Raw genomic sequence first — 27020 nt, forward strand, 5'->3', positions numbered from 1 at the left:
CAGGCAGATCCTGTAGCTATCCTCATATATCCCCCTTTAATATTTAGATGTTACTGGGCGTTTAGCACAAGGGGAATTTCATAAATAAGGCCAACTTAATTAGTAAATTATCATCCAGGGTCACCAAAAAGTATGGGGCGGGTGGGAGGATTTTAATTTTTTATTTTTATTTTCTGAGAAAAATATTAATGACAAACGAGTTTTTGTCAACAGAAGTGCATCATTTAATGCCAGATGGATATCAATCTATGCTTATTTCACAAACGAATTTCAAACACAGAAAGATACCAAACTTCTTCAAGATTTATACCCGTAAGAACGCGAGAAATTAAGAAAACTATATCTATAATTCTATTTTCTTCAAGTGGCTTTTCACGTTGTAAATACCGGAGTCAGACATGAAAAATTTCCGGAAATCGCAAGTTCAGCAAAATAAAAAAATTCAAGGCGGGTTGATTTTTGAGGGGCGGGCGGGGATGATAATCTATCAATTAAGTTGAATTGGCCTAATATATATTTTTAAATGAATCATAATTTACCATACTTCACAGAATATTTATCACTTAGGACATGCCAATGACCATTACATGCTTCGCTCGGTCCAACGGTCACACCGTATATACATATTAACTTATGAAAGAAATCTTTGACTTAAGTCTATTTATCTTGAGTCTAAGTCTGTATGGTGATCCTTTGACTTGAGTCTAGATCTGTGGGGTCATCCTTTGACTTGAGTCTAGGTCTGTGGAGTCATCCTTTGACTTGAGTCTAGGTCTGTGGGGTCATCCTTTGAGTCTAGATCTGTGGGGTCATCCTTTGACTTGAGTCTAGGTCTGTGGGGTCATCCTTTGACTTGAGTCTAGATCTGTGGAGTCATCCTTTGACTTGAGTCAAGGTCTGTGGGGTCATCCTTTGAGTCTAGATCTGTGGGGTCATCCTTTGACTTGAGTCTAGGTCTGTGGGGTCATCCTTAGAGTCTAGGTCTGTGGGGTCATCCTTTGAGTCTAGATCTGTGGGGTCATCCTTTGACTTGAGTCTAGATCTGTGTAATCATCCTTTGACTAACATCTGTGTAGAAGTCACAGCTACCACCATTCCTACTGACCAACGGCTACTAAATTTCCTACTGACCCAGGGCTACTAAATTTCCTACTGACCTATGGTTACTTACTTGTGAGAACACACAACAGGAACAAGTATTCTGTGTAAGAGATGAGACCTAAAACAGAAAAAATAAAACATTCAGTGTCTTAGAATCAGAGGTCAACTAAGTAGTTCTAACCATTACATTGCCAAACTTCTCCTGGCTGAGATAACACATCATGCTATCTAGATAATCTGATTATGAAGCAAAAGCTTATCTCTCTGTTTAACTTGACAAAAACAACTTGTTACATAGTTTGTATGTAAAGTTGTTTTAGAAATTGATCTTGTGTGAGGATTTCTTGGCAAGGATTAAGAAAGGTGGGTGTATAGGGTGTTTGTTTTTGTGTAGCAGGTCATCTCTGTTCATACATTAAGCAACATCTTCCAAGTTCAGAAGAGATTTAACCCACATTTATAAACAAGACACACTAAATTCATTCTCAAATGGACTAGTGCACATACTTAAATAAGATTCTTTGCGAAAACCTTGACAATATGAAAGAAAAAAGAAGAAAGACCTCATATGGTCATGTACTGAACCCAGACCATTAAACAGCAAAAAAAATAATCTTGGCTTACTTCCTCGAAATTAATTTTCTTTGGCTGACTGATCACAGGATCAGAGGACTAGACAAGTATGTCCGATGTTTAAATACAGGAGTGCATGTATCAAGTAGATTTTGACCTTTCAGAGCTAGTAGTCAGCTTATATTACACCACGGATGGACCACTAATGATTTCACCTGGTTCTTCAAGAGGTTTGAGACAGCATCATTTCACTGGCCATTCTGGTAATAATAGCTACCTGAACACAGAGCCTCAGCGCCCCTCACATCAAAGAAAAGACAGGTAACACAGGGATTGTGGGGGCACAGGATGAGTTCACCCGAGACAATGCATGGGGGGGCCTCCAACTCCGCTCCAACAGGTCAGAATGATTACAATCACAGAACAGAGACAGTGGGAGGATAATTGATTTTAACTGGACATCAAGGAGTTTAAGGATTAATACTCTCATCTCCTTACAATCAGCAGCCTAAAAGTTTACCTCAGTTAAATATCATTATTCTACCACAAAAATCTGATTAACTAGCATGGAGCCCTGGATTCCAGCTGGGGCATGGTGTTTCTATAATTGAGGACGTGAAGATCTCATTGACTGTGTCCACTCTGGGAAGAGAATCAGTCCATAGTTATGCTGGCCATTAGTCACTAGCCCCCAGACCAGGCTATATAATAGTGCTTAAACCTACCACAGAATTCCTCAAATCCCAAACTCTCCTGACCAAAAACACTGATTTGAATTTAAAAACAGTGAATTCCTTTTATCTGTCTGGTAGCAAGTGTACACTAGGGCAGGCCAATAAACAATATAGGACCTAGGTGTTGTATTAAGACTGATTATAAAGCTATTCTGAAGTTTGCACTCTGATGATTTGGGCTGGGTTTATTTATATCAGGATGGGTTTGTCTTTAAGCCACTTTCATCTTTTTCTTTTAAAGTAATCACAATCATCACTGAGAGTAAATATCTTCACAAATTCTATTTATAGTTTAATAAGATTTCACATAAATCAAACAAAATGATGAATTACACCTGCAGTCAGAGTCGTTTTTATTTCCCAAATGTGCATTAGGCATGCTTTTTTAATACGTGAAACATACAATAATTTCTTTTAGCAAAAATATCAGTAATTACAGCCTTCATTGTTTGTCTGGCCCTTTAAGATGAATTAGAATTATCATGGCATACATAGAGGACCTGGCACCCAAAAAGTATAGGGTTAAGATTACTGGTGTTTGGTGTAAAATAGGGGCCTTTGCCATCTCAACAGATGCTGGACAAAGTGGCCACGTGCCGCTTTTGTTAACTAAGAATTAGCCTGCGGTGGGTGACAATGGCTGTTTTACATGTGCACACATTCAATATCATCGCTGCTGCATCTCATTTTTCGAGCACCGAAATACACCCATCTGGTCAATTATTCCGTCAAATTTAGCGGGAAAACTTGTTGAAAAAGTCAATTTCTGGGTGACAATGTATCTTGATAAAATTATTACACTGCTGATGTAAAATCCTAATTCTATGTGAAAAACATTCATTTTACAATTTTTTCTAAAAATGAATCAGCTTATATACACCTGTTGGCATCTCTGCTTAAATTCTGACAAAAATATTTGTGTTTCAGGAATACTTCCTAGAAAAATTGCATAATAAAAAATGTGCATTATTGATAAATGTGATATGCAAAATCAATCATTATATACACTGAACATACAATGCATTTTCTAATCAAATTAAATTATGCAACAATTAGATTTGAGAGTGAATTCCACAAAATAAACTTTTCCAGGAATCCAACACATATAGAAGAATGTCAGGTTTTTCTTCCTGACTTTTCAACAAATATTGTTCATTGTATTGACAATACAGATCCATATCTAAACATTCATTAACCCCATTACCAAACAACAACATGCCTATCATTGTAATTAAATGTCAATTAACATCCCAGTCACAAAGTCTAATTTGACTGTGGGGTCATTTTGATTGTCATCAAACAATTGGGGCACCTGTTTAAAAACAGACAACTCATACACTACATAACAAAAGTCTCACAGCTTTAACTTCCCTCAACAAAAACATGTTATTCTGTCACAATCAACAAAAATGTAGATTATCTAGGGATTATCTACTCATCTTGAACAGAATGCAGGGTAGAATATGAAGGGTGGGATTTTTCACAGATTAGGGTGGTCATCTTACCTGGCTGGGGTGTTCCAAGTGAGTCACCTGTCATCAATAAAATACCTAATGCTTGTTTCAAAGTTACAGGAGTTTGATTCAGTTAACTTAAAAAGGTAGGGCAGTCTCACAATTTTACTTTTCATTTAATTACATTTTATTGCAATGAGATCTGTATTTCATTTTTCTAAAAAAAAAAAAAAAAAGGGAAATTTTTCTGCTTTTCCTGATTTTGAATTTAACTTTCTAGAAAAAAAATGATTGTTTTGAATAACATAACACATTTGCAGATATCATGTGATAAATCATTTCCATTAGGTAATGGAGAGGGGGATAACGTGCCTGAATTTTATAATGTCCATGCTATTTTTCTTCCTTGGTGACTGGTGTACGGTTAGGGTCTACCCAAGTGCTAATTGTAATAATTTTAAAATACCCAAAGAAATAAACAGGAAATCAAATAAAATTAGAAATCTACCTAACCTACATGTAAAATATCAATTAATTTCTTAAAATCATTTAATTTGAAACAAATTTCAAATTTTTAACCTATAATTAGTTTGAGAACATTAGCCATCAGTTCTTGCAGGATAAGGTTGTTTTTTTTTTTAAATTGGGCCACCAGGACTGTCTGTTGTTTTCAATGAAAATGCATGGTTGACAGAGGCAATCCGGGAACTCTGTTAATGATTAGGATGGTAGACACTGAAACTGATGCTGCAACTACGAGAATTTCTTGTTTCCTTTCTGGATCCTAATCCCATTCATTATAAGCAAATATAGCTTAAGTTGCCACTTATTTCTCTTCGGAAAATTGTACATTGATGATTAACTGTGTCTGGTTTATTTCTAAAATTCGAACATTATAAGATCAGGTAATTATCGACTCACAAGTAAATAAAAAACAACTGTAAAATCATTAAGATGAGGTAATTATCGACTCACAAGTAAATAAAAAACAACTGCAAAATCATTTTTGAACACCACAAAATTATTTTTGTGGTATAAGTAAAATAAAACACTGCAAAGTTATTTTCGCAGTAGATGAAAGGGTTGATAAGCTTGCAGTTAATTGCTATATCAACACATCCAATCTCTGATGCCCAATATAACCTGCTTGACCGAATCTGTCAATCAGGGCCTGAGCTATTGTATCTAATTTGATTGACAAGCAGTACATTTTTCATCTTAGTCTTTGTAAATTTTAAGGGAGGTGGTAGCTTAAAAATGGGTCTTTAATCATACAATATTATTTTAGCAGTAACATTATATATATATTTGCATTGTGATAACGTGCTTGGTGCTTAATACGAACTTGTTGATTTGGTTCATTTCATGGTTGTTTTAAAATTGGGTCCGTAAACTTTACAATATTATGAAGTAGTAATGATAAAAATATGTGTATCGTGATGGCTTGGTGCTTAATATGAACTTGTTGATGTGATTCCATTCCTGGTTGTATTTTTTATAGCATCTGTTAAAGATGCAGGTAACCGACACTCGTAAATTTCACGACCTTGCTTACTTTCTCTCCTGTTCTTTGATGTGTACTTCGACAAATTGAATCGGTTTTAAACATCTTCATCACCAATCTAAACTTACATTGGGAACGCAGCCACAACAACCGGCTAACAGGCTACTACAATGTCTCTCTCCACTTGGGTGGTTTTCGAGAAAAACAGACATTTTCGAGAATATTGTTTATAATTCAATTACTTGACACTTGAATAAATCAACTCTTCTGGAACTATCCATTTTAAATCATATCTTAAATGCATTTTCTGGTAACAGTGTATGATAGACAGGGGTTGATGTAACCTAAGAAATACAAAATAAAACATCCTGAGATGATGAGACCAGATTTTACCTGAAATTTCACACTATTACAATGTATCAATGACTTTCCCCTTAAAAACGTGCTACTGTCATTCTGGAAGAGCCGTTTTATACCATTTGATTACAGTAAATGTTCCCATCATCCAATACAAAAACTATCAATGGCCTGTTCCTGATTTAATGTGAAAACCACATCAACTTAGTCATTGACAATGAATGAAAATCATACATTAGTTTAGCCATTCACAACCCTATTCATTGTGTTTCAGATGAGGGAAAATACTGAAAAAGCATTTCTTTCTCTCTACTCCTCTTTTGAGAGACCTCATTGCTAACAACTTCTTTCATATTGGTACTAAAATTGTCTTTGTTGTCAATGAAGACGGACTGTAGGTATATCTCTTTTTTTAAACTCTTCTAACACTACAGCAGACCAAACTACTGCCTGCTAAGATTAAAGCACAATTTCATGGAGGTATAATAAAAACACACCAACTAGTCCATGCAAGTCTAGAACTTTAACCACCACAAAGCACTCCCAACACAGATAAATCTCACCCTCCTCTCAATCCTTTCTTTTTTAGGGGAGGGAGCTAGGGGGGAGACCTCCTGTGTCAGCAAAACTTTTGTCACAATCTCCCGTATTCTGTGTCCCCGACCTTGCGCTTGACATTTGTCAATGGGGGCTTCCAACTTACTTCAAAGTCTGTCTGTTTATTTATGGACTTCTGCATCAATGAATGATTTTTCAGTCAATATGTCACATCTACGCAGGAAATCAAAGGTCACATTCTTGTCTGTACACCTTTGACAAGTCTATCACCATCAAAGACTACTGTGATAAAAAATCTGTATGAACAAGCAGAAAGGCTATCCTGGGAATAAGCACGTTTAGCAGTTCAACTCCTTCTCACCTAGCCTCTGATTAGTGCTATCTGTAAGCAAGTTTATACAAATTAACAAAAATATCTTTATCTCATTTCTATTTGAGACAGTCAAATACAATCATAAATATTCTGAAAAGAACGCACTTTCCCTACAAAAATACAGCTGAGTTTAATTAGATCTCATACAAACACTTAAAACTGGAGAAAAAAGTGCAAGAGGAAATTCTGCAAGGGGAGGGGGTATATTTAAAAACCTATAATGGACTGAATTAATTAGATTTTGTTGATATATATTATCTCAGCTGGAACAGTGCATAATTACACAGTCATCAACTACTACTCATCACTCTCCACAAAGCTACAACTGAAGTTTTAGCCCTATATAAATGTAATACTAAAATTAGCTTAGAAACATTTATTGGGGGGGGGGGGGGGGGGGGGGGGGTTAGATCTCCTTTTGAGAATTTACTGCACCAGATGTAGGTGAAGTGTTACATAATTTGACCTATACATGACACATATTGTGCCAACACTTAAATTTGTGTGACACAGGACCTCGGTTTTTAAGGTCATATCCAAAAAACCTGTGACTTTCACTTCTAATGCTGCTTTAATAGCAAGGACATGATTCTGGAATCTCGAGAATCAAATCCAGGACCTTCTAGTTGTGAAACAATTAAGGCCCAAATCATATACCTGTAAAACACTTAAAGGACACATCGCATGTTTTTAAACTTTTTAATTTTTTCAGCAAAATTAATTCATTTCATGCCTAAAACTACTTTACATGTCTTTTAAAAGAAACAGTTTGCGTAGTTTTCGAGTTTGATAGCGATGAAATTCAAATCTTGCGATATGCATATTTTCTTCGATATTTTACGCGCCATTATCTGTGACATCATATGCGACCTCGAGCAAGAAGATTCGAAAACAGTTGTTAGCCATTTTATAAACAGATTAGATTTAATTGACAAACAAACAATTATCACATTAACAGCTTGTAAATAACACTGCATTAGGGTGTTTTGTGCCGTTTAAGGGTGTACTTGCTGTCAGTAGAGATGATTTGGACTGTGTTTTTTTTCAATTTTCGAAGGAAGGTATGAGGGACAAGACGTGAATATTTTTTGTCGGCATAACGACTTTGCCATAAAAAACCCCAGTAGAATTTGTCCCTTTACTTTTTCAAACAAGCACTTGGACAAAGACGTAGATAAACTGTGAGAAAATGGTTCTATCGAAGCTTCGCACTGTTACATATAGACATATAGGCCTACTGCATATGCTTTCCGTTCTGCTCTCAAATTCAATACACACTCGCACCAACTGACCTTCACCTTGTAATAACATATAGGCAGAACTTTGCTAGCAGTGTCTACCAACTGGTAATTTTAAAAAAGAAATTTAAAGATAAAAGATAATTGAACTTTCAATTATAAATAATAAAATATGATATTTCCCAACTTTGAATTGAATTATAATGCTTTCATTTTTTTTTTTTTTTTTTTTAAGGAACGCGTACGTGTTTACAACAACAGCATGCCACGCTCCCACTTCCTAAGTAACAACATGTAGATAACAAAAAATAATGATTAATAAAATTGCTTGAATAAGATAATTTAAAAGTATTGTGATTTTCACTATTATAAGTTTGGTCATTTTTATCATTATTTTTTTCTTTCCGAAATGCAGCCGTGACAGTAGGCCTAGTTGTCAATGATACATAATCGTATTATAATTTAGGCCTATCTAACTTCTCCAAAAATAAATCTAGTAATAATTGCACTGTTTATTTTAGAAAAGCAACAACGCTATTTACAGTTGTTTACAGAAATGGCATTAATAAATAGTGTTTAGACAGTGATCCGATGTAAACATTATTTACTCGCAAATTTATGCAGATTTCATACTCGCTTTCCTCGCTACATTTGGGTCGCTATTTGTATGCACTGGTGGCTAAAAGATATAAGACTCGGGAAATTTGTCAACATCGAAATAAATCTTATCCATGGTAAATAAATTAGGCCCCTAAAACCCGAATTTTTAAAAATATCTAACACTACTATTACAACAAGTTGATCGACGAAGGTCGCATATGACGTCACTGTACCACGTGACTACCTATCTAATTAACTAGGATTTTTGAAATCGGGACTTAGATTTAAGTCCGTATTGTAGCTAATCGCAATACTTCAGTGAACGAACTATTACAATTAATTTCTATAAGCATAAGGAAGACAAAATGCATATAATTCTGTATACTTTGAAAACACGAGATGTGTCCTTTAATACATGTGGGGTTTATCTGGTTACTGTGGAGGGGGTGTGTGTGTTATTGTTATCATAATTTGACAGTGTGTATTCCAACTGCTGACAGCCCTGGCACCAATACAAGTTTGTGATGTCCAGCGATGATGTCAATATGCCCGTTAAGGATGCATTGGTCACCCACTAGTAACAAACATATATTAATTTGTATCATTTAAAACCCTTGGATATGGTCGTATTGCAATGAAAATTTGAAGCTTAATCAAAGTGAAAGTAATATTTTCATGACAAAACACACAGTAAAATTTTAAATCTCATTAATAGCTTTAGATCGATTGAGTAATTTATGTGGCTCATGGGTGAAGAGAGGGGGTGGGTGAAGTTCAGAGAAAGTTTCTAATATGCAAAAACTAGGTCATTGGATCTCGGTCAGCCATGAACTCCTCTCGCTCCAACAAAAACAATGACCAGTCGGTGCAATGGTTGAAGTTATACCAACACTGCTGTTATCATATATAATAACCAACAAGCCCACTTCTACAGCAAGTGGCCATGTTAACCTCAAATTAACACCTTAAAACATCACTTTGGTGTTTTGCTTTGGTTTTTATATGAGGCTGTAATTCCACTCTGATACCAATATTAGCAATAGTTTTCATGTTTCTCTGGTAAACGGACCCTTTGCCAAATTCCCCATTAACTGTGTACCACTGATAACACGTAGAGCAACAAACAATATTCAAGGCTATCTCTCTTGGGGATGGAATAGATTTCTAGTTTAATGTGAAAGTCGAGTCCCACTGGTATCCTCATCCAACCAAAGTACAAACTCACATCTCTCGGGCAACTGTCAGGCCATCGTCGCAAGCCACGTCTATTGTCTCCGTTTACACTATGTCTGAGGTAGGGTAGGTACTACCCGATTCAGTAACCGTGGCTAGCGACAATGCTCTCAGGCCTGGTGGTTATCTCACATTCAAACTTGTACTCTGTGCTCCGAGTATGTGCTCTGCTGTTCTCAAACTGAGGTAATAAAACTCTGAGTATGTGCTCCACTGAGTCGGTTGTTGTTTTGAATACGACTTTAAGCAAGTTCTGAAGCATACTCAAAAAATCTTGAGCATGTACTCCATTTAAGTATGAGAGTGATTTTATTAAAGTTTTATAACCTTGACTTTTGAGTATGATTTAGAGCACGGAGTTTGAGTATTAAAATGTGCTCGAACATGTTTTATAACCTTCAGGCCTGGTGTCAGGGCTTCTCCCAACCTCTCCCCACCCCCCCCCCCCCCCCCCACACACACACCCATCTTTTTGGGTGAATAGCCTATGGTGTTGGGATTGGAAAAATCAATGGCAATTTTATTGCTGTAATAACTAGTACACATACTTCAAAGTCTTTTGATTTCTTTTCTTTTTTTTTGAAAACATCAATGAAATTTAAAAATCAATTATATGAAAACTGCAGAAAAAAGACTTAGTAGATTGGAAATATAGCTTAATTTTGGTGACAGGTTTGATCTCAACTGGCTCTAGTTACTTACTGCCCAGCCATTGAATCAGACAAATAGGTCTATATAGGGTTGGATCAGTCGTATGATTCACAGCCCTAAATGAGACATCCATCAATAGATGGGGGGTGGCTGTGAAAACCTATGAATAAGACATCACTGCGTGGGGGGAGGCTGGAGAAAGTCAACACTCAATAACTCACAAAATAGCCTACTCAGAGGCTCGCTGTAATCGAACACACAAAGGGTAGAAATCAATCCGATTACACCAATATTATTTGCTTACAGATGGGGAAAATTGACACTGTAAAAATCCTGTCTGGAAAATCCATCAATATCATGCAATCATCATGTATAAATACAACTATTACAAATTTTCTTATTACAGATTCATTTTGATTGTTGCTACCCTCACAGAGAAAGAGAGAGGGGATAGACTTTCCTTTATGTTATGAGGACCTGCTCTAAGGACATCTGATGGAGAGAGTGAGTACATTTTATCTTTTCAGTATTTCCCTTCAGAGCCACTACATTGTGCAGCAGTAATCGCATGCTCCTCTGCAATCTTGTAATTTGGCTGCTAACTTTTAGAGATTTTCTTTTGAGATAATTAAATGAAAAATTTGACAAGTTCAAAAGACTGATCTTGCTAATGAACTTGATAAAGAATTAGAAGACTCTTGTATCTGCATGTTAACAGATAAGACTTGCTTCATTTTTTGCAGCACAATTAACTAAAGCTTTTGCAAACTTATTCAAGCTATAAAAAAATCTTTTAAAACTTTTTCAACAACACATAAAAATAACTTTCGTATAGTCTGGCAACGTAAAACTTTAAACTGTGCAGAACAGTCTGAGTGTCTTATTTGTTCAGTGTGACTTTGCATGGACTGTCACAGTACACAACAACTGACTTAAATTTGCTCACATTCATTGTGACCTTTCTTGGACTGCACATTATTTGTGACCTCTGCTTGGATCATTACAATCTGACTTGTGTGTTCATTTTAATTGTGGCCCTTTGCATTCTCATACTTTATAGCACGTGGGTTGACACCATTGACCCTAAATTAATAGGTAAATATTTGGCAAAAGTTTCATGCACAAAAGAAAACTGCAAACGGACATCAGATTTAAGGTGTACAAAGTATGAAGTAACAAGTTCTTTAAATTCCGTCTCCCACCTATTCTCCCTGTATACCTGGGTACTTACTGACAGGTAAGTACAGGGTGGGCGGCAATCTCACCTTTGTCATGTAGATTGCGAAATAATTTGGTACTGCCATATCGCCTGTTCGGTGTACGCTTCAGCCAGCTTTCAACCTCACTCTCAGTCAAACCTGTTCTTCCAATCCTTGCTGAAAAAATTCAAAACTTTTTAATGCATTATATGTTTATAACTTAACGCATTATATAGTGTATTTATTACATCATCTGAGTGCATCCTATATATCGCCACGCTTTTCATTCATCTCCGATTTTCTGATTAAGTGTTTATCATCCCTGGGAATTCATCTAGAGAATTAACATAAAGCATTCAGATAAAACTGTCACGAAACCATTCCCTGTGGATTTCTATTTCAATTTTCAAATTCCACAAAAATGTTCTATCACAACTTATTTAATTTAAACTTATCCAAAAGGATTGGAATGAATTGGGTATATATTCACATAGAAAATTCTTTGTGTTGCAATGACAGAGAAGTGCACTCAAATTTCACTTCAATAATAAGAAATATTTTGCTCAGACATCAAAGCCGGAGATTAAATAAAATACCTATGTGTGCACATAGATACAAAGCACTTTACTTATTGCAATTGCATGTATATACCCCGAGATTCACCGCATATTTCAGATTATTTCACTATCATGAGACATTACCTATTGTAAACTTAAGCCTAAAAAATTACATATAGCAATTTTTTATTAATTTGATATGACAATAATCAAGCATCAAAAATATTTCAAGGTCAAACAAGCAACAGTCTAGGGTCAAACAAGCAACAGTCTGTCTGCCAGTATGGACAAAAAACTCCATCTTTCGCTAGGCTTTCGTTTCATTGAGAGAGTTGTCGAATGTCCTCACGATACAAAGGGTGTTGAAGCAGACTCACTCCAAACAGAACACAATGAAATCGGCACCTCAGGATTGTAAAGGACAGCATAAGGCTAGATCTTCTCTGATAAAGTATTTAATAGAAAGACCTGAAGCTGGATAGTTTCCCGACAAGAGGAGGGGTCGTAGTAAATCTATAGCCTTACCCCAGACCGATATCAGTTGCAACACAAGATCTGTTACAGTAGAATACTACCTTAGACAAAGCCTCTTTTTCAGTCATCATTTCCAAACATGCTAAATTACCTTGCAAAGTTTTGACAAGTTTTTTTCTTCCATCAGGTGTTGATTTTATGGACTAAGCATTTACTTAGGCAGATTTGATGACATATATCCATTTTATATTGTTTTATGAAAGGTTATAAAAACATTTAATACAGAAATTCTAGTTATAAACACTCAATACAACAATTTCTATTCAAATGTGGGTAATGAATCAAATTTATCATAATGTGTAAAATAAGAGTTTTTTCCCAAGAATGCCGTTATTTTTAGAGTTCTAAAATTGTTTCTTCTGATTTATTGACTGTAAAAAAACATTAATACATGTTGAAGAAGGAAATCAAAACTTTTCCTTAACTCATCAAATCAAGACACTGACAGCCCCAGTGTACAGTGTAAATGTAGTTTCACAGTTTCAACTTCCAGAACACTTTATGACTATATTCCAAAGTGTAAAAATGTTAATAATAAAAAGAGGACCCTCTCAAGAAAATTTGTCATGGTGTGGACTTTATGAAAATTTTCTGAATCTGTCCATCTCTTTTAGCCATCATTCCAACTTGAAATCTTTGACTTCTGACTAGATCGTATGAAAATATGGTCCCATATCAAAGCAGGACGCGAGGTGCAGTACAGCAAACTGTGAGGGCGTGGAACATAACCAGCTATACAGATCTTTATTAGTCACAAAACTGCTCGAACAGTCAGTATCAGCATAGTAGATGAGTTTGCTTACTCTTGAGTTGGTGTAAACAAAACAAAGCATTGAGCACAAACACCTCGACAAAGACTCCCAGCCCCACCCCCTCCCTCCCTCATTTCATTATCTACTTTTATGTCCCATGTTATCTATATGACACATTATTAAGCACCTAATACATTTACTAAACAAACGAATATTGCAGTCAACATCAAAAGATGACCAGTTATCTTATCCACACTATCTCTGAAGCTAGGCAATGTCCTCTTTACATTTACTCCAAATTCACCTTAAATAATTACACCATATTGACTTTATCACCAAACATGTGCACATATTATAAAGTCTGGTCCCAGGGGTTTTCTTCACAGAGAACAAACAAAACCCGCTGATCAGCTTATTAACACAACAATGGCATGTCGGATATGAAAAAAGTGTTTGCTTTTACATTGAATGATATATGCCAATTTAAAATGAAAGATTTTGAAGCAATTCAAACTATTTGGAGATTAAAGGGCCAAACTTTCTCTAGGTCTAAGTAACCTGTTAAAGTGACATTATCATGCTAGGGTAAAGTATCCAAAAGCCTGGATGGATAGGATTGAAAATGTGTATTGAAAAGTTAATGATGTACCCCAAGAGCATTCCGCACATGCTAACAATATAGCAGGTTGTTAAGAAAAAATACATACATATACACTGTTCTTTATACCAATATTTACCAATTGTATTTGGCATTGATCAATCAGAATAAGCTCTTGTTGCACAAACAAGAGGACTAATGTGACTGTTAAGATTGGAAGTTGTGGTCCCCAAAAGATTTTACTTGTGGAAAGTACACGTATAATAAGAGTATTTATGATAAAATTTACAACATCAAGGTGCAGATTAATAAGGCGTTCATCCCTCTCAAACCTGGTGGTGGGGGTGGAGGGAAGGGGGGATAGTAAAATTAATTATGTATTAACTGAAATATTGTGCTGATTCAGTAAGTAGAAGCTTTGTGAGACTCTTTGAGTCGCTCATAAAAGTTCAATACTTCAGTTGATCTTTACCAATATTTAAAAAATCTATTTTTAATTGGAATTTACTAATCTTCATTGGAATGTAAAGTCCTGCTAACTGTCTATGCTGTCAATACTATACAGATAGGCCTTCTTTCTAACTATATGCAGTGGGAAGTGCTGAGTTGCAAATTTCCATTGCAACATACCTGTACACAGAGAAAACAAAACGGTTCACTCGTTACTGAATTCTATATAAAGTTACCCTGTACTGAAATCTAGATAAAAGTTAAATAATCTTATAAGAAAGTTTAAAATGAATCAATAATTTGCACATAAAATACATGGTTGCTGTCTTGAATGTTCCGGCAAGTACAATGTCTTATGTTTATCATTTCTCCTTTTACCTGATCAGGATATAAGGCTCACGGCGGGTGTGACCAATCAACAGGGGATGCTTACTCCTCCTAGACACCTGATCCCACCTCTGGTATATCCAGGGGTCCGTGTTTACTCTACTCTTAAATTTTGTATTCTTTATAGGAGTTATGAGATTCTTTTTCATGTAACACAATATCAAGTCTCAATTAAGATTTTCACCTGACACCCGCTCACCCCACCCAACACCCCTTCATCCCACCCAACACCCCCTCACCCCACCTGACACCCCTTCATCCCACCCAACACCCACTCACCCCACCTGACACCCCTTCACCCCACCTGACATCCCCTCACCCTAAAAATTGTTCATTTTATGTAAGAGCAGTGACATAGAAGCATCGATCAATAGGGCAGTTATGTCTCCAAGATGTAATTCATTAAATAAAATACTGTACATGAGGACATATTGGGGCATCAACCTCTATGGGGTCGATAAAGAAGAATCAAATAGGAGGAAAGGTGTAGGATATTTCTATACACGTTGGAATTACGAGAGAGTGAGGGGAGGGGGGGGGGGGGGGGTAGGAGGGGTTCATTACAAACAACTGCTCAATAATCTCATTAATACTTTTGAAATTTATTTTTATTTAACATTCAGAAATGATGAAGTTTCATTTCATTTTGACCATATATATAAGGATTTTGTCAGTTAATCTGTAGTGCCAAAGTGCTTGTTAGACAACAAAATCTGTATCTATCTGAATACTTTCTCAGGAGTTTTGTGTTTCAAATAGATAATAATCAATATTCTTCACACAACAGTCAAGATGGTTTCAATTTCTACAAAGGACCTGTGCTTTTTCGTACTTCAGTGCACCAGTTTTGAAATGGTGAAAGTGTAATACTGATAACTGTTCACATGTTATCTCAGAAGTCAGAAAAACAATGAATACAAAAACATTTCAAAAATCTCTTCATATTTAAACGGAGCAGGTTCAAGATTTTTAAAAAGATATTTGAGACAAGACATTTGCTTGACTAAACTTTAAAAACACTCAGGTCTTAAACAGAGTCTGTAAACCCCTCTATCAGATTTGATTGTATTTACACATGATCAAATAGGGAAAAAATGGGACTTTAGAATTAAATTAAAAAGTGTTTTTAACAAAATGTAAAATTTGCATTTATTTAATCAAGATATTTGTGATCTACTGAACACTAAGGAGAGATATGGGGTATCTTTCCTCTTCAATGGTTCACCTTATCTTCCTATCTACAAAACCCTGTAATGACTTGTGGTGAAGTTCTATGTGATATCTGAAATACACTGCTGCACTGAAATGTGAAATAATGAAAGACAGAGAGAGAGAGAGAGAGAGAGAGAGAGAGAGAGAGAGAGAGAGAGAGAGAGAGAGAGAGAGAGAGAGAGAGAGAGAGATTGGAGGAGTGCACAGTTGCAATGCACATCCTCTATCATTGCTCCACTTCACAAGACTTTAAAATCTGTTTGCATGAACAAAGAAAACAGTCTGCCTACAAGACAAGTAATTTTCCTGTTACTTTTTTCCCCACTTCCTTTTTCTTTTGTCTTAATTCAGCATCCGTGATTTCCTTCACTCCAAAAACTGTTTCAATCAATTGGCTAAAACAATGATAACAAAACAAAACACAAATAAAAGATGCTCCAGGGTACTAAAATTTGTTGAAAGATCAATCAATTATTTACACAAGACAAAGAAGTCCCATACTGACATACAAGTTTAAAATGTTTGTTTGATTTTAGAAATGTTTATTACAATTTTCTTGTTTACTGGAAAGACCTTGGAGTTTGATCAGCAGCAGTATTTAATACAGCAATGGTATTTCATTGTCTCAAGTTCATGCAAACTTGTCCATCCTCTTTCTGTCACAATTTACCGGTGTGTAATATTGCAGAGTTCAATATCAACTTTTAATTATCACCACAATCATCCAAAGAAGTCTACAAATTAATTATTCACAAGCAATTTCCAATATGTAATGTTTTCGTCATATCATTTCTATCAAAACAGTGATTGTATGGTTCCTTTTTAAAGTCGATGGATTCATATTTATATTCCATTACACTATGACTATCAACAGAGTTCCTTCCCTTATTTATCCTCATCAGCACTCTTTATTCTGATATAATTTTCCATGATGGACTTTACTTGGCACATCTCGGTAAATTCTGTGCATATACTAGGCACATCTCGGTAAATTCTGTGCGTATACTAGGCACATCTCGGTAAATTCTGTGCGTATACTAGGCACATCTCGGTAAATTCTGTGCGTATACTAGGCACATCTCGGTAAATTCTGTGCGTATACTAGGCACATCTCGGTAAATTCTGTGCGTATACTAGGCACATCTCGGTAAATTCTGTGCATATACTAGGCACATCTCGGTAAATTCTGTGTGTATACTTGGCACATCTCAGTAAATTCTGTGCGTATACTAGGCACATCTCGGTAAATTCTGTGTGTATACTTGGCACATCTCGGTAAATTCTGTGCGTATACTAGGCACATCTCGGTAAATTCTGTGTGTATACTTGGCACATCTCGGTAAATTCTGTGCGTATACTAGGCACATCTCGGTAAATTCTGTGTGTATACTTGGCACATCTCAGTAAATTCTGTGCGTATACTAGGCACATCTCGGTAAATTCTGTGCGTATACTTGGCACATCTCAGTAAATTCTGTGCGTATACTAGCTTGGCTGCATAACAAGCTGCCATTGCTCGTAGTATTTAGGTTTTGAAAATTTATCATTTTGACATACTGGGTAACTTGGAATTTCTAAAGTACTGTATATTCAGAGAATATTTAGAAATACACTACACTGACTCTGATCCTACATACAATAAAACAGGCTTATCACGAGCACACCTATAACAAATTCATGCCTTTTGCGAAGTGGTATTTACTCCCCTATGAAGAGAAAATAACGAAAATTTAATTTGATATAATGAAGCTTGGTTATAACAAACTGTTTTTTTGTTGGCCTATATAACCATGTTTTACTGTATATATGGTTACATGTAAAGATTCGTCCAATTCTATTGGTTGCTGTCATCTTTTGAATCCACAAGGAGTAATTTGGTTAAAAGAATTTACTGAGGTCAGACGTAGCCAGTTATTGCTGACTTAACAGTCAAATGCATCCCATACTTATTTTGCCTAAGATTACTGTGAGTAAAAATACTGAAACTGAAAAACAAAAATCAGAATGCTATACATAAAAGTTTGAAAAGTTTATTGATACTTTGTGAGCATACAATACAACACAGTAACATATGTCCCTCGGAGTGGTCACTATTCTGATTAACCTGTCTTCAAGTCTAAAATCATGAAGTTGTTGGTTGTTGTTAGAGGGAGGTCAGTAGCTTTACATGGAGTGCCACATACCTAGACCTCACTCCACACACCTAGATCTCACTCCACACACCTAGATCTCACTCCACATACCTAGATCTCACTCCACATACCTAGACCTCACTCCACACACCTAGACCTCACTCCACACACCTAGACCTCACTCTTCACACCTAGACCTCACTCCACACACCTAAACCTCACTCCACATACCTAGACCTCACTCCACACACCTAGACCTTACTCCACACACCTAGACCTCACTCTACACACCTAGACCTCACTCCACACACCTAGACCTCACTCTACACACCTAGACCTCACTCTACACACCTAGACCTCACTCTACACACCTAGACCTCACTCCACATACCTAGACCTCACTCTACACACCTAGACCTCACTCCGCACACCTAGACCTCACTCCGCATACCTAGACCTCACTCCACATACCAAGACCTATGTTTAGTACTCATGGCTATTAATCAATGGAGGTTCTTTAACGTAACCAAGTTTATAGATCCTGTGACTTTCCCTTCTAATGCAGAGCGCCTTGTGAAAGAACTGTCTTTTCTTATGGTCTGGAACAACCCTTAGATCTGGAGTGGCTGGGATTCAAATTAAAATCATACACAAGTAGTACCTGTTGCCAAGGTAATACTCCATTCTCAAGGTTGTGAGCTAGTCAGACTCGATCCATTCTCAAGGTCATGAGATAGTCATTCTTTCAAAAACAGATATACTCTTAAGGTCATGATCTAGACAGTCTTAAGAACACAGATCCACTCTCAAGGTCATGAGCTGGTCAGTCTTTTAAGAACACAGATCCACTCTCTCAAGGTCATGAACTAAACAGTCTTTTAAGATCAGAAATCCACTCTCAAGGTCATGAACTTGACAGTATTTCAAGAACAAAGCTCCACTCTCAAGGTCATGTACTATACAGTCTTTTAAGAACACAAATCCACTCTCAAGGTCGATAACTAGACAGTATTTTAAGAACACAGATTCACTCTCAAGGTCATGAACTAAACGGTCTTTTAAGACCAGAGATCCACGCTGAAGGTCATAAACTAGACAGCCTTTTAAGATCAGAGATCCACTCTCAAGGTCATAAACAAGACAGCCTTTTAAGAACAGAGATCCACTCTCAAGGTCGTGAGTGTCCAGCTTTCTCTGCCATCTCTCTGCCATCTTCCTGTGATTCCTAGCATTTGTTTTACATGGTGTTCAGACTTCACTAACAATGTCAAGCTTTTCCTGGTCTTTGTCAAGTCATCATCATGAACACAGATTTTTACACATACAACAAATCATTAAACTTGTCTCCAAAAAACTATTTCCCCTTTAAATGGGATAGAAAGTTAATCCAAACACAACCAAAAAACATTTCTAAAATTCTTAGCTTTTCAAGGAGAATCGTGTTGATTTCTTGTACATCATCAAATACGAATGGGGTTGTGAAGGACGGGATAAATTTCAGGAAGTCTTCTGAATTTTTAGTTAATAATTTTTTTTCAATATACTTACATATATCTTATTTACTAGTTTATTAAATTGAAAGGTAAAAAGAAATAGCAGCTTCATATCATTTGGCCCATCAATGTGATAAGATCGTGAATTTGGCAATAAGGTATACAAGTGGTTAACCCAGTGAAAACTTTGAACTAAGGAGCACCATGCCTGCAATAAAAAAAAGTCTGCAGAAACCCAGATGTCCCCCCGGTTACAGAGCAGTAGTGTGTACTAAAAATACAACCAAAGAGGGCAACATTCTTTACAAGGCGTGATCCCCCAAGATTTGGGCCTGGGGTCTATTAATATACAGGTTTATTGTACATTTTTTCTTATTTTTTCTTTCATTTTCTCAACAAACAGCAAAGCGAAAATCCTTGAACTGTTCTCTTTAAAACGTATGTAGGTAAAACCACAAAGTAGACCTACAGGTATAGATTCTATAAGAATACTTTGAATCACAGGATTGGTTCGAGCAAATAGCCGGTAATAATAAGCCTGCTCTGATGGGAGTAGGAGGTAATTCTAGAATTCCATGCAAAAAAAATGTTTAGCTCTGCAAAAACTCTTGTTCCATAAGGAGTACTGCATTTACGAGTAGATAGAAGAAGTTCATACACATTAAAATTAAAAAAAATTCACATCTTGATGTAAAAATATAACTCTCAAATTGTGTAAAGGAAGTGTAATCTAAAATTAATAGGTAAATATACATAATAACCATTTGCCTCTTCATGGAACTTTGCAAGAACAATTTATTGGTTTTCATTGAATGGTAAACACTTTAAAAAATTCCTTTAATTCCATTTATGATCAAACAAGAAAAATTCTTCATTTCTTACTCATTCAAAAAAATTCTAAAAGCTGTAATGACAATGTCACTGGGAATTTTATCTGTGTCTTGATGATTTTAGATATAGATAAAAAAGGAAAACTATTATCTTGAGAAAAAACAAATCAAGTGTACAATTTCAGCTTAACTTTGCTATTTAACATGTTTATTACAAGAACCCATTTTTGTTGACATTTTTCTCCATTGAATAAGAAGACAAGTTTATTCATGACAATGTTTTTAAGGCCTACCTATCTCTTGGTATTTAAAAAAAACTATGGTATTACATTTTTAGAGCATCATGAATGGAGAATTGGTCCCTAATAAACTAGTGCTAAATCTAACACCATTGATAAAATTATATCATCACTTTATTCATAAACCTTTGACATGTCCATGCCTAAAACTGTGTCAGGTATTTGTGTGTATGTGTGTGTACACCTCATAGAGGACGAGATTATTGTGTTTGTGTGTACATCTCATAGGGGATGAGATTAATGTGTTTGTGTGTACATCTCATAGAGGATGAGATCATTGTATTTGTGTGTACATCTCATAGAGGATGAGATCATTGTGTTTGTGTGTACATCTCATAGGGGATGAGATTATTGTGTTTGTGTGTACATCTCATAGAGGATGAGATTAATGTGTTTATGTGTACATCTCATAGAGAATGAGATTAATGTGTTTGTGTGTACATCTCATAGAGGATGAGATTATTGTGCTTGTGTGTACATCTCATAGAGGATGAGATTATTGTGTTTGTATGTACACCTCATAGGGGGATGAGATTATTGTGTCTGTGTGTACATCTCATAGGGGAGTAGATTAATGTGTTTATGTGTACACCTCATAGGGGGATGAGATTATTGTATTTATGTGTACATCTCATAGAGAATGAGATTAATGTGTTTGTGTGTACATCTCATAGGGGATGAGATTATTGTGTTTGTATGTACATCTCATAGAGGATGAGATTAATGTGTTTGTATGTACATCGCATAGGGGATGAGATTATTGTGTTTGTGTGTACATCTCCTAGGGGAGTAGATTAATGTGTTTATGTGTACACCTCATAGGGGGATGAGATTAATGTGTTTGTATGTACATCGCATAGAGGATGAGATTAATGTGTTTGTGTGTACATATCAGAGGATGAGATTATGATGAGTCTCAGTTCTGTTGATCACATGAACCTCTTACACCCTGAACACATTACTGTTCATCACATGAACCTCTTACACCCTGAACATGGTTCTGTTCTTCCTTAAATCATAAAACCTACGTCGTGGCATGTCCTCTGTGACGGATTCTAGGAAATCCTGAGGCGTCATGTAGATAACTCCTTTGTATTCCACCGAGGCGAAGTGCAGGAACCGCATCTCTCTGTACGTCGGTGATTTCTTCGCCTTTTTCTCCTCCTGCAACAAAACCACAGGAAAATTAGCCATCTATTTGTCAGCAAAATTAGCAATCAATTGGATGGGGGATAAAACGTTCCAGGTACATATTACATGTACCATCTTTTGTTGGGGGTATTGTCACAACAGTTGCCCCTTAAAAAAATGTTGCTATACAATAAATGTAAAATTGTTTTAAAGACACGTAAGAGATTACTCAATTATATGTTGTTTTCTAATTTCAATAGAAAATTAGTAAAAATGTCTCAAAGGGTATATTTCCCCCCACCGTCCCATTCCTTCCTCTCCACTTGAAATTGCTCAGCTATGGGTCCGAGTATACATTAATATTTCATCTGTCATTACAAGGTGAAAGTGTACACAGATATATATAGTTTTATAATGCATCAGACAATCTTGAGCTATAAATGTTTATCATACCAAAAGGACTTCATAGGACAGAATGGATTACCATCCAATAGGTCCATGATACAAACTGAGTCTATCGATTCATTGCCCTATCATAGTTGTATTTCAAGTTAATATCAAAGTATATTATGTCATGATATCACATGAATATATGTGAATTCTTGGTGATTTTTCACTCCTTTCCACTGTGTATGTACAACACTCCTATAGTTTTGCTGTCATTTTGTGAACTATGTCATGTTCAGGGTAATTTTTGAAGAAGAAAAATGAATCATACAATTGATGAATGCCAATTAACAACAAAAGGGGTGGGTGTTGCGAGGTTGGGGTGGGGGCAATGATTTAATGAAATTTAGAAAATATTGGAACATACCAGTACTAAATACAATAATTTCTGTATTTTGTCCCGTTGTCTTTTTACACATTTTAGATACACCATAATGAACTGAGACACGTTTTATATTTACCTTTGGTGTCTCCTTTTCATGTTGGCTTTCACTTACCTGCGCCTGGCCTAAGGTGTGAATTAACAAACTGGGCAGGGGCCAATTTTTGGCAAAGAATTAAGAGACATTAGCCAGCCCCTCCACATTCCCCATGTCCCTCAGTACATCCCCATCCTTAATATATGTACATTGACGACACTATTCATCAGTTTACTACATGTGCAAGCACCTGCATATGTCTGTGGTCAAATATAACATTGTAGTTTGAAAGTAGGTGAGCTATTGAGATAGACTGATGATGTCTTTTTCTATGCAAGGTGGGATTATACACCCATCATTTTCATAACAGTCATAAAATATTAAATTTGTCACACAACAATTTGATTTCTTTGTACTAATCAAGAGGGAGAAACCAAAAATTGTTTTTGCCCGTTTAAAGTATCCTTCCACTTTAGAGTGCACAGCAGCAAGTTGTGTGTGGTGTATAATTTGGCTAGGTTCCTTAATAAGTACAGTGACTTGTGTGGTTCAGGGAAGGGGAGCTGGTATTCATTAGAACTCTGCTTTTGTACCAATTGCACCTCAGTAAATTATGTCAATTAAATTGACATTTTAAATTCTGGACATTTTTAAGCCAACCATTCTTCCTCTTCACCTGTTTTTTAAAAAGATATTTCAATGTTTGAAAATTGAAAGAGGGCCAAAACAGTGATGTTTAAAGATAGGTAGATAAGATATATTGATTTTGTGATAAAATGTATTGCAGACTATGTAAATATCTGTATATATACAGCAATGCTTGACCCAGCAGAGTATTAAATCATCTAATGGCTGGGTTTGTGAATGAAATCAAACTCTGAATGGACCGGTATCGAGCATTTAAATGTCCTAAACTGTGCAATATGTGAAAAATTTATTCAAGTCAGCAAAAAGTACTTTTACTTGCATTAGTCCCTCTTAATAATAACCTTGTGAAAAATCAAAAATTGAAAGCCTCTTGACTCTAATAATCCATTTAAAGTACCTTAAAAATCTAAGACAAGATCAAATTTGGTCAACATGTTCCCCAGCCTCCAGGAACTGCCTTTGATCATTAGATTAACCTAATAATTCAACAAATAAATTAATCTAGACTGCAATTTAAAGTATTTTAATAATCCACATCTAAAATCATGATGAAAAAAGGTAACAATAGCAGAAATTTGTTGCTGTAGGGGAGTTGGGTCTCTCTGATTTAACACTCTTTGTGCGATCCCTATCCTGATCAAACTAAATCTCATTATGCATCTTAAAAATTTGTGGGAAGGTTGAAATTCACATACAGATAAAAGAATGCCCTAGATTCTAATGCAGTTAAAAATGCAAAAGCATGCATTGTGCACTTATTACATTCTTAAGGTGCCAATAACATTCTTTATTACAAAAACAGTAAGTTTTACAGTTTAGATGTGTTAATTGTTTCTAATATCTGCAAAGCAAACAACTTTTTGTTCAACTCTACAGAGTTATAAACACTAGCTCAATAACTTGTGTGGGCTACTGAAATTACAACATTCAAGAGCCCACACTTATGTTCAGAAGCCCACACTTATGTTCAGAAGCCCACACTTATGTTCAGGAGCCCACACTCATCTTCAGAAGCCCACACTTATGTTCAGAAGCCCACACTTATGTTCAGGAGCCCACACTCATCTTCAGAAGCCCACACTTATGTTCAGGAGCCCTGAAATTGTCTTGCCATGATAAAAAGTGCCCTTTTGAACATATGATATGTGTGCCCTCTCTAGACTATGGTACATGTACTTATGCTTTAGAAACTGTCAATTCTTTCCCTTCCCTGTTAATCAACATGAGGGAAATTAAAATGGCATCATAAAAACCTCAAGTTTTATTCTGGATCTGTGTATATGAGAAAGGTTTGATGACACATCACAATATTTTAATTTATAACTAATTACTAAACTCTTAAATTGATATTGATTATAACTTTAAAGGTATTCACCTAACATCTGAATCTGGCACTATCCTTAGATGTGTGAAGTAGTTTGGTTATTCTTATTATATATATATATATATATCTCCATTGTGTTCATCTAAATCAGTATTACATATAAATGTAACACTATGTTAAATATGTGCAGTGCAGCAATGTGAACTCATGACAGCAGTAGTCCATTTTAATAAATTATAAACATTTTGTTATTTATATTGTTAAAACTCAGGGTTTTTTTAAGGTCTTGATTTCAAGGGCCAGGGCCTTTCTAATTGGGAAAAATAGTTACATTTGCTTAAAATTGGGAAAAATCTTTAATACAAAGAAATAGGGAGAAACCCAATTTAGAGTGCTTTAAGGTATAATTGGGCTCCTTCTGACTTTCAATTTGGTCAAAGCTTACCTCATTCAAATAAACAGAGCCCAAAAAATTATGTTTACTTTTAAGAATTTTGAGGCAAAATTTGTAATCTGTGGGCCTGTGAAAAAGATAATATGAACGATTTGGCTACCCTGCTTGATTTGTTTTAATTGTTTGGGAATTTCAAAGCAAAAAATGGGGAAATTACCTGCTTTTTAGCATTGGGAATGGGGCCTTATTTCAGCCCCCCTACAACCCTTAAAAAATCCTTGAAACTAGTTCATTGTTTAAAACATATCTTACCAAAAACTGTTGTAAAACATCATTTTAATCAAATATATATTCCATAACTATTTTTTTTAACTAGGCCGAGAAACGAAATTGTCTCAAATAAGGTACTTTTATTTCTAAAATATAAACCCACTGTTTGAGTGATTGGGGTTAAGCTATTAAAGTGTTCATTCCATAACAAAGAGACTCTTCATTAATCAACAGAATCATTATTCTAGTTTCCAGATCTAGTCCTGTCACAATAGAGGCGATGACAGTTGTTGACAAGGATGTACAAGCCTACCACAGAAATCTTTGGTACTGATATGATAAAACTTATCACTGGTCATCCCACATAACCAGGCACACTTAAGACCTTTGTTTAAACCGCTTGTGATCCGATAATGACATTGTTAAAAATGAAGACTTTGGAATAAAACTTTGTAACAAAAGTGGGTCTCAGTTGATACTAAGGCTTTAAACCGTCTTTGTTGGTGTGTACTGTTCCTGATTATATGTTGGACATATCCTGAGTTATTCCCCTTAGATTGTCAAACCACTTACACTGAATCGCCAGTCTTAAAATACATTCCATACCCAAAGGAAATATAAAAACTTTGTTTTACTCTATGTAATACATTTGATTGCTTTAGGCAAGTCTGTTATTTCTGATCTTGAGGGTGTGTGTCTATGACCAACATTCAGCTATTCATAATCAGAGCTGGCTGAGGCTAGCTAGCCTAATGGGGAGTTGCAAGTAAACTTGACATGCACATGTGTTACATATTTTCTTCTTCATAATTCTTTACATAGTTTACGCATTTATCTTTACCAAATAAGCGTTTTTGTGACTAATAACATGAGAAACATACCCCTTCATCTGCATGAACTTGTAAAATCCCTTTCCATTTCGCGTAAAATGCGCTAAACGAGACAAAACACGCTGTTGACAAACCAGCAACGACTGCTCGGTTGATTTTACATTTTGTAAATTTATAACTGTTCGAAAAACTTCTCTTGTGGCCAAAATTTCGTCTGCAAATACTGTAAAAGATATTTTTCCTACAAATACTCGCTGCCATCTTGGTTATTTTTTTTTATATATATAGAATTCGTGCGCTTGCGCACTCATAACTTCCACTCGTTGAGACTGAAACGTTCAGTCTGTAGGTACAATAGGACCTGAATGGATGTGGAATTTTATACTCCTGGATTTATTAATTATGTCATGGATTTTAACTATAATATTGAGTTGAACGGAATTATGATTTTTCTTAGGTAATGGTTTCGAAAGTTTTACTCAATATAATTTAATGAGTAAGATTTATTAATCTTCAATATTACACTTTTTCATTATTTCTGTAAAATTAAGTTTAATAAAAAAAAAAAAATGCGATGCAAGCTCTATCATGTATCACATGTGTAGTAAATATTTTAGAAAAGTGAGACTCTGATGCATTTTTGTCTTGATTACTGTAAACTTAAATACGTTAACGAAGTTGAAAAGATTTCTAATAGGGGGAAAAAAAAGAAAGACACGTGCATGGTCAGCGAGAGGA

At 35.6% G+C, this 27020-nt stretch overlaps 2 protein-coding genes across 8 annotated transcripts in view; one reads left to right on the forward strand and one right to left on the reverse strand.

Moving 5' to 3' along the window:
* LOC125678143 (calcium uptake protein 3, mitochondrial-like) overlaps positions 1-26573 on the reverse strand; it is a 63891-nt gene extending 37318 nt beyond the window's left edge. For 2 of the 4 annotated variants that reach the window (XM_048916333.2, XM_048916332.2), the window contains exons 1-4: positions 26334-26573; positions 21848-21983; positions 11642-11752; positions 1172-1219 (exon numbers count right to left, since the gene is read on the reverse strand). In XM_048916333.2, the coding sequence (XP_048772290.1) occupies positions 1172-1219; positions 11642-11752; positions 21848-21983; positions 26334-26543 (505 nt within the window). In that variant the 5' untranslated portion in view covers positions 26544-26573. The remainder of the gene's footprint in view (positions 1-1171; positions 1220-11641; positions 11753-21847; positions 21984-26333) is intronic. The other 2 variants (XM_048916335.2, XM_048916334.2) reach the window with 1 other exon arrangement.
* The window catches only part of LOC125678144 (uncharacterized), a 41253-nt gene that overhangs the window by 9032 nt on the left and 5201 nt on the right, over positions 1-27020 (forward strand). The window contains exons 1-3 of one of the 4 annotated variants that reach the window (XM_048916338.2): positions 1365-1464; positions 1839-1995; positions 10783-10880. The gene's annotated coding sequence lies outside the window, so the exon portion shown is untranslated. Of the gene's footprint in view, positions 1-1364; positions 1465-1838; positions 1996-3850; positions 4009-10782; positions 10881-26598; positions 26740-27020 lie in introns of those variants that run through there. The other 3 variants (XM_048916340.2, XM_048916339.2, XM_048916337.2) reach the window with 3 other exon arrangements.

This window comes from Ostrea edulis, chromosome 2 (assembly GCF_947568905.1).
Source record: "Ostrea edulis chromosome 2, xbOstEdul1.1, whole genome shotgun sequence".
Classification (NCBI taxonomy): Eukaryota; Metazoa; Mollusca; class Bivalvia; order Ostreida; family Ostreidae; genus Ostrea; species Ostrea edulis.